At 39.4% G+C, this 15242-nt stretch overlaps 1 protein-coding gene across 1 annotated transcript in view; it reads right to left on the bottom strand.

Annotated features, from left to right (window-relative positions):
• The window catches only part of DDX10 (DEAD-box helicase 10), a 161587-nt gene extending 146362 nt beyond the window's left edge, over window positions 1–15225 (bottom strand). The window contains exons 1-9 of the mRNA XM_042023859.1: window positions 15004–15225; window positions 10544–10604; window positions 10173–10303; window positions 8326–8484; window positions 7755–7875; window positions 6431–6620; window positions 4237–4363; window positions 2826–2988; window positions 1471–1555 (exon numbers count right to left, since the gene is read on the bottom strand). Coding sequence (XP_041879793.1) covers window positions 1471–1555; window positions 2826–2988; window positions 4237–4363; window positions 6431–6620; window positions 7755–7875; window positions 8326–8484; window positions 10173–10303; window positions 10544–10604; window positions 15004–15186 — 1220 coding nt within the window. The 5' untranslated portion in view covers window positions 15187–15225. The remainder of the gene's footprint in view (window positions 1–1470; window positions 1556–2825; window positions 2989–4236; window positions 4364–6430; window positions 6621–7754; window positions 7876–8325; window positions 8485–10172; window positions 10304–10543; window positions 10605–15003) is intronic.
• Between the last annotated feature and the right edge of the window lie 17 nt (window positions 15226–15242).

Here is a 15242-nt window from a genome sequence, read left to right as displayed (position 1 = left end):
GAGTTGGTTGTCTTTGTAGCTCTCTAGGGCTGTTTCCCCATGCAAAACCTACTTACAATTGCTCTTCTCAGCTCCTAATGAGAATTGGGGAAAGGCCTGAGGATTACAACTCCAGGGAGGTGCTTTAACTCAGTGACACAGTTCAGAAAGAGCTCAACCAGTATCCTAAACACTGCCAATTAAACAATGCCAAATACACTGTTTTCCTTCCATGATGACAGTATGCCATAAAGACAAAATTACAAGCCTTCTGTGGAAGCCACACAGGACTAAAAAAAAAAGACAGACGAAAAAAGAAAATATTACAGAATTCTAACCAAGTCCGTATACTTTTCTTTCAATTGGTATGCATAAGATTACATCTAAATTTTAAATTAGCAAAATAGCTATGTGTTTTATCTAATTATATATAACATTCACTGACTTTGTTCATTGACAGGTCTTTTTCAAAGTCATTTAAAAATTTATCATTCCTCTACTGCAGAAGATCAGAAAACGGAGAGCACATAGACAGAACGGGGCAGAAATGTTACCAACTACAATGAAAACATGGCTAAAACTTCTACGTTTTGAAAAGAGTGCTGGAAATGCACTCTCGTTGTACAGTCACCAAAATTTACAGCCTTCTGATCCAGAAACACAGATCTCAAATTTCTATGGTGTTGAAATCCTGTTCTAAGCAACTGCTCGGTCATTAGGTTTGATAACTGACTATATTGCAAGCTCTACTACAAACAAGTTAAATTAGAGACAAGATACAATGTCAGGTCTTGCATTTCATCCTTCAGATAACTGCACGAGGTTTTTGATCTACTGAATTACATGCAGTAACAGCTTCTGTTCCACTTAAAAATCTACTTCAGAGATGAAGGACCTGGTTTTCAACAGTCTATCTGGGTAACACCCTTCCATCACAGAGGCTTAGCCACAAATATTTTTTAACTAAAGCAAAGCTTAAGAATGTAATTCCGCAGAAGACTTAGAAAATTAAAAATTCAGCCTGTAATTAACATTTGATTCCTTCCTCTCAAATGAAAATAAGGAAGAAATATTTCCATTCTTTTGAAGAGTCTTCAATGACACAAAGAATTGGATCCACAGTCTAAAACCTTATTTATCTATAAATGTCAGTGGAAAAACAAGCTTTTCCACCCACAAACATGCTCAATTCAGCCTTTGAGGTAATCCTGCAAGTTAAAAGGATTTTCTATTTCCTCACTATTAATCTTCCCTGATCAGATGGAACAATCAGGGATGTTCTTGTCTGCTGTAACAAGTCTCTGAAGCTCACTAAGAAATTATTAAGTTAAATCATTACTCTTAACTAATCAAAAGGGTCTTTTAGTGATAACAGCCTTTTTCTTTCTAATTTATATCTTAATTTTTTTCAAGCGAGTCTTTAACCAATGATCTGTCCCTACAGTGATCTAGTTTTAACCATTAAAATACTAAGGAAGAGTGAAATCAAACCTGGCTGTTCTTCCCACTCTGTGGATGTACGTGTTTGCATCTTCTGGACAATCAAACTGAATGACCCAATTCACTGCTGGAAAATCTGTGTAAAGAAAAAACATATCAAGTAAGTTCACTGGACTCAAAATCATCCTATTCAAGAGCATAAATTCCTGCAAGAACCATCACTTGGACCCATTTACAGACATTAGGTGCAAGCTCTGAAATAATGTATTCGCATACATAAACAATCATTCTCTTCATCAAAGAAAGTTAAATTAATTGTGTGTTATTTCCTAAATTGTGACAGTGCAATGAATGGAACATAATTTCACACTTGACAAGAACAGACATGCTTTGTGTCACACAGATGACAAAACACCACTTTGGTTAACAATTACGTAACAGTATCTGACCCACTTTTCACCCACACTGTTAACATCCTACACCACTGGGGTCTGAAGTTAGCTGTGGTGAGACTGTACTACCTCAGCTGTCACATACAGAAATAACATAGTCCCTCTCAAAGATGGGAGGGGGTGACCAAGCCTGACAAAAGTCAACCTTGACTGTGAATGGTTTTAGTAACAAGCATTTCTGAAGTGCTGTGCTTCGTGCAGCAGCGGCAGGCTTCGCACTGAAGTGTTACTTCCTAACCAAGTCTGCAGCTATACTGTATTCCACAAGTACACTGACACTCTAAACCAAACCAACACAAATTAGATAGTCACTGGTGAGATTACAGCAGTATGGAAGGTATGAGAAAGTTTTCATTCCTGACTTCAGTTTTTAGAGCACCTTCTTTCTTTTCGTAACATAGTGACAAAACCTCACATTTTGGACAATGGAGTTTGCTATCTCAAAGAATGACTGGACTCTTGCAAAGTCTTGTGTTGTACTTAAATGCCTCCAAGAACTAAAAGAAAAAAAAGTCTTTTTACCCTCATTTATTTTTCTGTCTCCTTATCAACAGAGTCCTACAATGCCACTCAAACATCAGACATTACAATTTCAGGTTTCCATTTCCACATACCAGTAGGTTAATAATTTTCATATCCTTTGGAATAACCCACAGGATACAGGCACAGCATAAATATTTAAAACTGCTGGAATCTTGCCTTACAGCATGCAGTAAACAAGTGCATCACTATTTCCATACCACCTGTGTTTTTCTGGGGTAAGAAGAAAAGCTCAGATGAAGTGGGCCTCTTCAGTAAAGAAACAGCAGAACTCTAAGAAGCATCTCTTTTGTGATACCCTAATGAGCTCCTAAGCAAACTACAGCTTCATTTTTCACAAACAGGGTTGGTCTACAGAGTATAAAGTCTGACAAAGCCTCAACAGGTTTAGCTGCTGCTTCTGTGGGTACCTACCCAGGCCACGAGCTGCAATATCTGTAGCGAAAAGCACTGCTGCCTTTTTCCGAACAAAACAAGTGTAGACTTCCATTCTCTTCATCTGCTGCTGCTTGCCATGGAGTGCCAGGACAGGAAGACCAGGCTGAAGCTTACAGAACACTCTGAATAGATATTGGACCTACCCAACAAACCAGGGGGGAAAAGAATTACCATGCAGTGTTAAAGTCGTTAAGATCATATACAGTGTATATAACAACTGACATAATACATCAAATTAAATAAATTTTTCTTCACATCAGAGAAAAAAGATGTTATTTTGAGACCAACTGTGGCAAAAGATTGGCATGCCTTTTGATGGCATTTCCTAAAGGAAACCAGAGTAGGTAACAGCAAGAACCACTTGGGACATGAGTAGTTACGCTGTATGCAAGGGACCAAAGTATCAAAGTCCATCAGAAGCACTGCTTTTAGACACTACTGGAAGGGTGTTGTGTTTTATACTTGCAACTCAAATCAGTCTACAGTCTCTTTACTATTTCAAGTTTCAACAGTTTCTCCTATAAAATCAGCCTGTTTACTCTTACCTACAGTACCCATGATGCAGCATTATTTTGTAGCAGGCAGCTACCTAGTATCTTTTTAAGAAAGCAGTCACATAAACTGTGTATACTGCAAGAACAGCTGCAGCCCGGAGAATTTCTGTACAACTAAGCCAACCACTTCAGTGTACTCACCAGTCAAATGCAGAACAACAAAAATACTGCAACCTCTTGCACAGGTGAAAGAATTGCAAGGAATAGTTACTGGACCATCATAAAATGGTCTATTATTGTAAAATACTAGCATTGTATTATACTAGCAACCAATACCTGCATTGTAAAATAGTTGATACATGAGTAGTTATAGGTACAAATACCTGTGCCAAACAAACACGTGCAAATAACTTCAACAGAATAGTCCCAGGACACTTACACAAGTAGGTATTTGAAGGATTACTTGCTATGTAAGAAAAACCTTTGCATGTACTATTTCACAATCACACTTTCTCAAACAAGCAGATTTAAAAGCTTGTAAGGAAAGCAAGAACAACTACAGAAATACTTTGTAAGCTAACTATGAAACATGTCACAAGACAGAACTGAAACAGCGGGGCCTTACGGACATTAACTTTTAGCATTCATTTTTAACAGCAGACCACAAAAATGGCTGAGAATACTCAGGTCTCCTGCATTGAGCCTGGGTCACTAAACTGCCCAGAAGCCAGGCCTTGCATGACATGCAGCAGTAGGTGATGTTTTGTCCCTCCAATTTCCTCTTGCAAATTAAGTCCATAATCTCACCTCTCTGGTGCATTGACATCTACATAAACATCTTCATTTTATTAGTTTTAAAATGGTGGGGAGAAGGAGGGAGAAAAAAAACATACCTCTTTACAGCTTGCAAAAAACACAATGCTCTTTTTTTTCAAATGAGTTCTCAGGAAAGAGTATAACATGTTTACTTTTTGCTGGAGCTCACAGACAACATAGTTCTGATCCAAAGTTGCTGGGGTACTAAAGAAGAAAAGAAAAAAAAAAAAAAAAAATCACACAAAAGAAGTACATTTAGATAAATCACAGAAATGTCTCACCTTTCTTTTAAGCCAAGAGCATCTTATACATATTCAGTAAAAGGAGAAAAGAAAAGGAGTCAGGCTGGAAAACTCTCCCACTTGAGGAACAAGTCTTAACAGCTTCACTTGAAAACTACATCAATTCCTCTACTAAAAGCCAGTGGGGAGGGACAGATGTCTTTTGACATTACTTCTAAATTCATTTACTACCAGCAAGGCAAACTCCTTCCACGTCTAAGCAGCGACATTCAAACTGCCTTGACTTAAAATGCAACTTTGTCTATTAGTCCCATTAAAGCATCATTTGTGCTTAAGGCAATGTCAAAGCAGAGTCTAATCACGTACAAAAAAAGAGCATTGATGTACTTCTACTGATTATACTGACACGCAAAGTAACTTTCTAAAGCTCTGAATTGTCATCTGAACTCACATTTCTGTTCTTAAAAACAGAAATAAAACAACAAAAAACTTCTTTGGGATATCTGCCCTTGAAACACGTCTAAATGCTCATCTCTTACAGTCCCTCTGCTTCACCCTGAACAGAACATAGGTATTCAAAATTACCTTTCTAAAGGTGGCCACTTGGGAGGATGAAACTACAAGAGACTTTTCCAGTTTTCATTCTGTTATTTAATTTGAATTACGCCACAGTACTTTTTGCTTTCTAAATCTTTCAGAGGAAATTGCTTTTATAAGGCAATAACCTAAGGCAGTAAACTCTGAAACAAATTAATACTTTCCTTTTCTTTATTGTTTTGTTATCTAATTGCACTCTCCCAAATATTTAAAAAAATTAGATGTACTTTAAAATAGACTTCACTGAACACAGGAGATCAGTGAAATAGATAGTCCCCAAAATTAAGACTGTGTACAAGGCTTGTACATTCTCTCCTGCTATGAGGATATTAACCACACACTTTTTTCTGGCAATCATGTTTATTTAAGATGCCTTTGATAGTACTGCTGATTAAAAAAAGGTGTTTGCAGTACAATACAGAGATAATCAAATCAAACAGCAAAAACTTCCCCAAGATTCAATGTGGTTCTGCCATGCATTTGCCTGATGACTTCTTGTTTGCTCCCGGGAAAGCCATTTTCATCTCCGTGCTTCACCTTTCTCCTGCATCTTACATATGGAAATATATGCATGTTTCATAGAAGAGCAGAAAAAGAATCATCCATGTTCGTCAGTAATTTGACACTCAGATGATTGAGCCCACAGAAATGCAAAATTAACATTCTTCATTTGGATTTCAAAAGAAAATAATGTGCCAAAAAGCAACACTCATTTAGTGATATATTAAATTTTTTGAGCACGGCACACCACATACTTCCCTTCAAGCAAGGGCCCCCCATCCTGCTCCAAACTGTAGGGCAGGCCAAATTTATTTTGTGTACACAGAGCCAGAGCCCTAAACATGCACAGAAAATGCAGCACATCAGGAAGCCACAGGAGTTACTGCACATGGACTAACACCACATGCTTTTCTTCGGGCTCCTAATACAGAACACACAAACAAGACTATCATTCTGCACTTTCCCATTAGGAAAGCATGTCCTTGGAAAGCCAGATTTATAAATGGCACACAGACAGACTGTATTTGCACACACATGTGGTGGTTTCACACAGTAAGTACACACATGCAGGAGGCAAGGAAGCCAAACAACAAAAAAAGGAGTAATTCAGAACTGAGTGCTCCTAGAGCCAGGACTCTGGCTATAATCCACTCTGCCGCTTCCTCCTGAGGAAAAAAAAATTCAGTCTGAGAATCTGCCTGAGGAGACAAGACAAGCACAGGTTCAGCATCCCTGTAATCTCCCTGTAACTTAGTCAGAACTAGTCCCCTCTTATTTGGAAATTCTGTGCTTTCAGGAAGGCACACAAGCAGGATCAGACACTGATCCAGTGATGGATGCACAACACAACCTCTGATTCAGGGAATTGTCAGGCAGCAGTTAGGTAGGATCACTATCTAACCCTCCCCAGAAAAAAAAAATCCCAACATACCTGAATTTGGCTTTCTCATGAACCCAAACATATTCAGGATCTTTCAGACTCAGCCGTGCAAGATCCTTCACGGATTTTGTTTGTGTTGCAGAAAAAAGCAGAGTCTGGCGTTTCTTAGGCAGGTTTTCTATGATTGCATTCATTGTATCAGCAAACCCCATGTCTAGAATTCTGTCAGCTTCATCAAGAACTGGATTGAAGGATAAATTTGAGAAAATATGGTTTTAGATTTAGTTATTAAAAAAAACCTACATTAAATCCACATAGCACAAAATTCCATCCGTACTAAAAGTGCAGAGAGTAAATTAATTACTGTACATGACAGAATTCTCTTTAGATATTCCTGTACTTCATAAAACATGCTTTTAAAAAAAACCTGCAACAGAAATCATAGCATTTCCCATAATCTATGCACTACAGCCGTCAATTTCACATGCTGAAGCAAAAAGATCAGCATCTCAAGTAAACAGTTTGGCAATTTGCAAACAGACTCCCTGTCCTATTACTGAAATAAAAGCACAGAATGTAAAACAGTGTTGTTGTACTGGTGACAGAGCAAAACACTCTCCTGTACCTAAGCTGAATTTACCATTGAAATACAGGGTATAAACCAAGTAGCACAGAGACAAAGCTTTAAAAGAGCCTACATTTAATGCAAATCTTGTCTAACTGCCATGAATTGTACTAAGTGTAGCAAGCATGATTTCACATTTTATCAGCTTCATTAGCTTCTTAATTGCTTCTAAGTTCCTCAAGCTATGCTAAAGATTATGCAGTTCTTAGTAGAAGGCAAACCTTTTCACTACACTGAAAATTTTTGTTCAGGTTGGAAGGATGAAAACAAACAATGTTAACAATGCAAACAAAAGAATAAAAGGAGCAGAAATCTATCTTAAAACACGAATAAAAATGTTTTCTAGAACTGGTCCAAAATACACATGCTGCAGTGGATATTCTATATAGCTAGTTAATTATCATGTCAGGAAAGACACAAGAGCCATAACCAGAAAGGGAAGTTTAGCATTAGTAAAGACAAATACAAAGGATTATGCGGGACACTACATTGGGGTTTGGGTTCCTTACTAAAGCCCCTGCTTGTTCTTATCATCTTAAGGAAGGCATGCTCAGCAACTGCTTCAGAGAAAAGTACACACAAGAAAGAGGTTTTGCTGTTCTCTAATTTAATTTGAATATGTATGAGCTCAAATCCCATTTCATCTACATACCATGACAAGAATAAACTTTTTATGCAAGGAAGTGCTGCACACAATTATGAGCTGCTACAATATATTCCTGACTACTTTCAAGTACTTAAAGAACTTACTCAACATTTGCAGATCAGATGCATAGAAATATGAAGTTTCATCCATGTGTTGTAAAAGCCGTCCTGGAGTGCAAATTAGCATATTTATGTGGTGGATTCTTTCAGACTCTTCTTTCAGATCCTGAAAAGGAGTTAAACCAGCATGGCTCTAGTTGTTCAGACCAGAAGTCCAGTACCAGAGACGGTCAGGTCAGTTTAACCTATTAATAGCTTTTAGAAAGAATAGTCAAGGAGCAGCCTTTCGTCTTCCCACAGATATGGCACCATTTCTTCAGCATGCTCACACCTGTGGCTTGAGGAAAAAGTATTTCAGAATAATCTAAATTGACAGGATAGTCCTGGGAGATGTGGCAGGAAGGTCCATCCAGTCATGGACACTGAGAAGATTTTAAATATGCAAAAGCTTTAAAGGACACAGAATACACAGAAGAAAACGAGTGGGTCACAGATAGGTTTCCAATCAAGACTCTCCTCCTTGACTTTTTGAGCCCAGGGTTTCCTTCCTAAACTAGCACTTAATACAGCACTCAACTATGCCTCCATACAGCAAACTCCAAGAGAGGACACACACCTTTCCTCCAATGATAAGGCCAGCTGAGAACTCATGGTTCTTCCCCACTTTCCGCAGAACCTTGAAGGTTTGATACGCCAGCTCCCGCGTAGGCGATATTATCAAAACCCCCAGGCCATCAGCTGAAGTCCACTGCTGGCGACAGAGGAGTTCCAAAGCCTGAAAGCAATTACAATGTGTTATCATCACAAAAATCTCAGAAGAAAAACGTGCAACAACAAATTGGTCAACAAAAAGTGTCGTAAAAAAAAAAAAAACAAGACAAAGCCACATTAATTAAAAGAATGATGTGAAGAAATATCAGTACACACTCTACATAGTTTGATGACTTATAAATTCTAACTAATGGTAATGATACTTGCTGTAGCAAAATTCTCCAGCACCAACCTATGACAGAAAGTAATGGGTGGAAACTCATAAACACTTTACTGCACAATTAATCCTATCCTGTTAAATTCTGGAAATTAGGCCATTTATATGACAATAGAAATCAGTGTTGAAAAATATGAGAAATTTCTCTGCTCCTAAGGTTTTGTGGGAACCAGGAACAGAACAAGCACCTGGAAGAACATTAATTATTGAAGTTTTAATTCTAGCTTATAGACTTGAAGTGGTACTATCCACATATTACATACAGAGCATTCCAACTAAAATTGCCATACAGCTCACACCAGGATTATTCGTCCTTTTATGAATTCATACTGCAGAAACACCGTATTAGTCAGCTAATCCTAACACAAGGACTTTACAGGTATGAATATCTGAAGCCTTCTGAAATACTGAGAGCTGGTAAGCATACTTGCACAATTAATTTTTTTCCACTCTTCATCTCTTCAGCTCCTCTCGCAGCCCTCTTCTCTAAAACTGTTTTAAAATAAGGTTTGTATAACAAAGTACTTCTACTCTTAGATTAACTAATGGAGTAATCTCACTTGTTTCCCAAATTCACAAGACTTTTGAAGCCACCTACATTTTTTTATTCTCTACTAATAAGATTTTTTTTTAAAAAAAGCAGCATAAAGTATAAATCTTCTTTACTAGAGAGGGTATTCAAAGCACCTACTACTGCTCCCTGACAGTAATTACTGACAAAATAGGCTCCAAAGAATTTTATGCTTACAAAAATGCAAGTAATGTTTAAAACAGAGTAACTCCACTAAAAAAAATTCCCCTTCATCTAATCACAACATGATGCGGTTTGCATCCACTTTTATGCACACTTTAAGCACATCTCAATCATACTTTTAAACTGAAAAAATGAAATGCAGATCATGACACTTTGAGTAAAACTGTCAGACGTGTACATCCACGACAGGGCTTTTCATCCCACTTTTCTGCTTGCACCTACAAGTGATTTCTAAGGAGTTCACAAAAGACAAGGAAATGGAAGTCCACAATAACTAAGGTTAACTTTGCTATATAAAGTCCAAACTGTAACATTTTAAGGGAGTGAAAGCCACTCATCTAAGAAAATATAAGGAACTGAAGAAAATCCACCAATCTGTTTCATACACCTAGTTTTCAAATGCCAAAAAAAATTGGACAACTAGAGTTGCACCAGGAAAACACTCTTGAGAGAAAAACAAAGCACTTCCTAAATCACACAAGGTCTACTAATGTAAGGATCAAAACGAAACTTTTAAGTCTTGGAATATTCCTAGCACAAAAAATACACTTCTTTCAGAAACTCAAGCAGCTTTATTCAATTCCTAAGTATCTTGGCTTTCCTGAAACACTCAGAACAGCTGAATTGTAACTTTTTTCTCAGGATCTACTAACCTAAGCTGACATCAATACTTCACAGATAACTTGGTTTGAGTACAAATAGAAGGATGTAAATTACTTACTGGAACAATAAAGGCCAAGGTTTTGCCTGATCCAGTCTTTGCAGCTCCAAGTACATCTTTACCTTGTAAAGCCAAACCTATGGTTTGCCTCTGTATCTCTGTTACCACACGATACTGAGCTTCTTGCAATCCTAGTATTTGCAGGGTGGGAAGAGAAGAGAGGGTGTGGGAGGGCAAAAAGAACAAAAAAAAGAAAGAAAAAAACTTTATTTCATTTTGTCTGGCCTGCAGGACTGCATTGCTCTGTTTAGAAAATGCTGTACATGGCAATACTTACCTAAAACTTGGTTTAAAGAAAAATGTTCAGATGCAGATAAGCAATGCATTCCCTTTTACTTATATTATTTCCCAAAGAAAACTTCCATACGTACCTTTAAGGGTTTTCTTTGACAACGGAAAATCTGAAAATCTTTGGATTTCACTTGCATTTATCTGAAACAAAATAATTTTAATCAATGCTTACAATCTAACCATAAGAGAGGAATTGGACAGCATTCTACAAGTTGGTGTTAACATAAATATGTAGTAGTTCAGTATGACCTGATTCAAGTTAGCTAGTCAGGCAACCTATACCAGTTTGACCTAAGCTAAACTACTGATCTACCATAAACTACTCAGTAAGTAATGACATACTTGAATAATGCAGGCTAATAGCACAATTTAAAGCTCAGACCATCATGAAATCATAGAACAATTTAGACTGAAGAGGACCTCAGAAGGCCCCTGGTCTCCACCTTACTAGAGCCCAAATGTCCTTTTCAGATCTGTGTTTTCAGACCCCAAGCAGGGATCTACTGGGAATATATGCCCATCCTTGCTGCAGAGTGTATTTGGGCACCCAGAGCTGCAGAAATATTACATCCACCTGACTGGGAAAAGAAGAGCTCCCCTATGTCCTGAAACTCACCAGATTCACCAACCTCTAGCACTCAGTGTATTTAATTTTTTAGAGCTGTCCTACACAGTAAAAAAAAACAAAAAACCAAAACCTAAAAAAATAGTTCTTTGTCCTGACACCTACTAATTTAGTTCTCTGCATGCACCCATATTTGAGGGCTGTTAATTACACACACACACACAGAGTCCCCAATAGCATGTGCTTGAGTCCATGAGCTTGTTCAATTATTTACAAAGATGAGGTGTCAAGTAGAGCTCTTGGAAAAAATGTAGTATTTTCAAGGCTGTTCTAACAGATGTGAGCAGCTTTCACTGGCAAAGTTCATAACTAATACTAGCAGGACAAAAAAACCCCACAAAACTCAGGAAAAAAGAATAGAGACTACTGTATTTATAAAGCCTGAGCTGAAAAAGACGGTAGACTATACAGCTTTGAATCCATGCTGACTAAGATGCATAAACTGAGATTTCTAAATGTCAAACTTGGAACTCACAACTCATGCATTTCTAATAGGTAGTGTTTATCTCTAACAAACTGCTGAACAGAAATCTCCCAAATCAGGGACCAAGCAAAACAGTCCTCAGACCCTCCTGACATCTTGAGTTAACAATTCCAGAGAAGGCCTCAGATGAAGAGCTACTGAGCTGTCAGATCAGCCTTGTGTCTACTTGAAGTACCAAACTTTTTACAGCCTCTGCCTATTACAGAAAACTGAGGGGTCATAGCTGTTTAAAGAATCTAAATCACAACACTACTCTTTTCAGCCTAGTTCTCTCCAGTAAAATCAATACAAGTAACTTAATACATGAATTTAATCTCTATAAATAAAAGGTTAAAGCAGGTAAAAGGTAGTAACACCCTTATTAAAACCTGGTTTTGGCACATTTCAAGGCAAAGCTCTTCTAAGGTAGATTTCAAGCTTTCACTGTGTCCTAACAGAGCAAATAAACTTTTGTCAAACATTATTTTGGAGGAGGGAAAAAATCCTACTAGAATCACCATTAAAAAAAGGTCTTTTGTTGACTTTCACATATTGGAATTTTTGACAACTATTTCCAAATTCAGTTGCTAATTTTGAAGATACTATGTATCACATGAAATATTGGGCCAATTCCCACTCTTTATTATTTCGCATGCTAAATATTTACAACTCAATGATGTATACAGTTGCTGTTTAATTTCAGCCAAGAGACTGTCTGCATAGGAAAACAGTAAGCCTACAGGAGGGAAAAGTGTTTCACTAACATCAAAAAAGAATTCATGCAATTGATTATATGCAACTTAAGGGATAGATTTTTACAGGTTTGTGATACATCAAATGGGCTATTGCAGCAATCTGAAATTGTTCTAATGATGAAAGTATTTCAGTAGTCAACTTCTTTTTTAACTCTAGATGACCCAGTAAGAACAGATGTATTAGTCAAAAAAGAAGACAAATATTGTTCTGCTCTTCCACAATTAACTTCTCTAAATCAATTTAAAAATCATTACATGAATAAGCCTAGCTCTTTTAAAGATGTCCAAGAAAAAAAAAGTGAGAACAGTATTAAAAGAGCAAGGAATGTTAGGAAAGGCCATGTCACAAAGCTTCCTATATTATTTCTCTGCCCTACAAAGGATCCTCTTCCAGGAGCAGAGGAATGTTATGTTGTAGTACCCTTAAACTCCAAAGGTACTGATACATTTTTAAGTCATGTCCAAACAGCAGGCATAAGAAGGACTGATGTCTGAGGTAGGTCTTCTGATAGACCTATTCCACATCTACATGCACCAGTGGAAAACACCTCCAACTTCCACCTAGTTTGTTTCCCTGTCCAAAGTTACTACCTCTGCTCATCTGCTGGGAACCTGTAACTGTGAGCTCTCTCTAATCAACTCCATATGAGAGCAGCCAGCTCATTTCAAATACCTCAAGTGCTATTCTGATCTAACTCAACTAATTTGACACAGAGCAGACTAGAAAGGATTTTGCACAAACAGCTCCCCAGCACATCAGTTAGGCTGTTAATGCTTTTCATGAGCACAACTAGATGGAAAAGACCATGTCCATCAATGGCCTGACAGACAACAAAGTCACTGAATCAACAGAAAACAGCTCATCTATGAACGTATAACACAGAAAATGGTCCCATGATTTGGACACATTGGAACTAAATTTCACATCTTCCATCTGTGCTGCCACACACTTGCCATCTGTCAACAAATGGAAAAAAAAATTCAGTGAAGAAGTATATTGGTTGTCTCTTTACTATTCATTTCATCTTGTTTATCCACTGCAGTCATTCTCACACACGAAATGATGGACAGGAGGCCAAGCTGGATCATCCTGCATCAATCAGCCGTTCTACCACTATTCCATGCACATGTAAATCTAACCCACACACAGCCTGTGTGCCAGAGACCCCAGTCACTGCTCTTCACAGAGAAGAGCTTACCCAAGAGCTTTCTACTTCCCTTGTCCTTAAGGAATCTGCATGATGCAGAACTCACTGGAGACCCCTGAAGATCCAAGCACATGGCACTTCTTCACGATTCCCACTCCCACAGATCTAGGGTAATATGGAAGAAACACTGGAGACCAAGTGGAAAACCTTGTCAGGAACCAAAAAAGAATATCTGAAGTACTGAAGATAGAAAGTTAGATGGGCATTCAATCGTATGCTCACAGGCAGGAGAATAGCAGAGCAAAAGGACAGCAAAACTCCAACAGAGCTGAGACCAAGAGTCCCCAGAACTATCCTAACACAAGCATATGTTTACCCTGTCTTAATTCTGATGGACATATCTGAATGCTACTAGCCTCTTTTCTCCAACCTCTAAAAATACACACAACCTTCCACTATGCCATCCCTACCTATGCTGCCCTAAGCTCCACAGTGACATTATCACCCATGCCCAGAAAGAGATGCATGTGCAGTCACTTCAGTGACACAGAAACATCCATAGACATTCACATAGCCAAGGCTAGGAGTAGAGGAACATGTCATTTGCTTTCAAACAGTCAAGCAAATGATCCAATGAAGCTCAAGAATACCAACTTGCTGAATCTTAACTAATGGAGCTAACATGATTTCTTCAAGGTAACAGATGTGTTCTATACCTCTTGTCATTACTTTCTGCTCAATCAAATTACAACCACCAAAATGTCATTGCTACCAGCCGCGCCAAGCGCTGCATAACCAAGTACAACTGCCCTGCAAACTCAGCAAAAGTTGGCAGAAGGCAGAGCAGCACCACAGATAGAGCACATCTGACCCGTTATTCACAATTACGGTGCTTTCCACTGATCAGCGCGATTCCAAAGCCGACTATCTCCCACAAGAATTCAAGGGAATCTGGGTAACAACACCAACACCACTGACTTCAGTTCTGGTATTCAAATACCTACTTCGACTTCAGCTTAAACAACACACTCTCATAGTATGATGTTTGCCCGTCCTGCATCTTCTATGGAGACAAACGTGTTCCATCCCCAACATGAAGACATCCACACTGGTGGAGAAGGGCCAAGTGCCACTGGTCACTACCGTTCCCACCATCTGCTTCAGCCTCCTCCTCCTCGCTGCCCTCCTAACCACAAGCTCCCCCGTCCGAAGGTCCCACTACCCCCGGCTCCACAGCCTGTCCAGTCACCTCCACCAAAACCACTGGAACTGCGGCTACTGGCCCCTCCTCCTCCGCCTGGGGAAAAAGAACAGAGCATCATCCCTACCCCGTGACGGTAAAAGCTCTCTACCTGCTACAGAGCAGTGTCACCCAACACACCTCTTACGTACAGGCACCACCAACAGCCCAGCCAACCAGGGGGGCTCCCCACGCCTGCCCAGGACCCACAGATGCCATCTCTCCTCCTCCCACTTCTATCCACCCGAGGAGAGGAGCCGCTTTTTCGCAGACCGCCGTGCCCGCCCGCCCCACACAGCCCGCCCGTACCTCGGGGTAGCGCTGCACCAGGCGAGCGATGTTCTCCCGCTCCACCTGCCACTCGGGCCGCTTCCTCTCCTTGCGCTGCAGCCGCAGCCTCTTCGTCCGCCGAGTGTATTTCTTCTTCCACCGCTCGAAGCTGCGCACGGGGTCCATGGCCGCCGTGGCCCCGCCGCCGCCGGGCCGGCCCATGCCGCTGCCCCGCCGCCCGCGTGGGTCCCCGACCCACGCGGGCGGCGGGGCAGCGG

This window comes from Corvus kubaryi, unplaced genomic scaffold (assembly GCF_017639235.1).
Source record: "Corvus kubaryi isolate FWS band 111438036 unplaced genomic scaffold, C.kubaryi_AGA036_p1.0 37256, whole genome shotgun sequence".
Classification (NCBI taxonomy): domain Eukaryota; kingdom Metazoa; phylum Chordata; class Aves; order Passeriformes; family Corvidae; genus Corvus; species Corvus kubaryi.
Note: the sequence above shows the minus strand (reverse complement) of the source record. Positions and strands in the feature narration are given on the sequence as shown.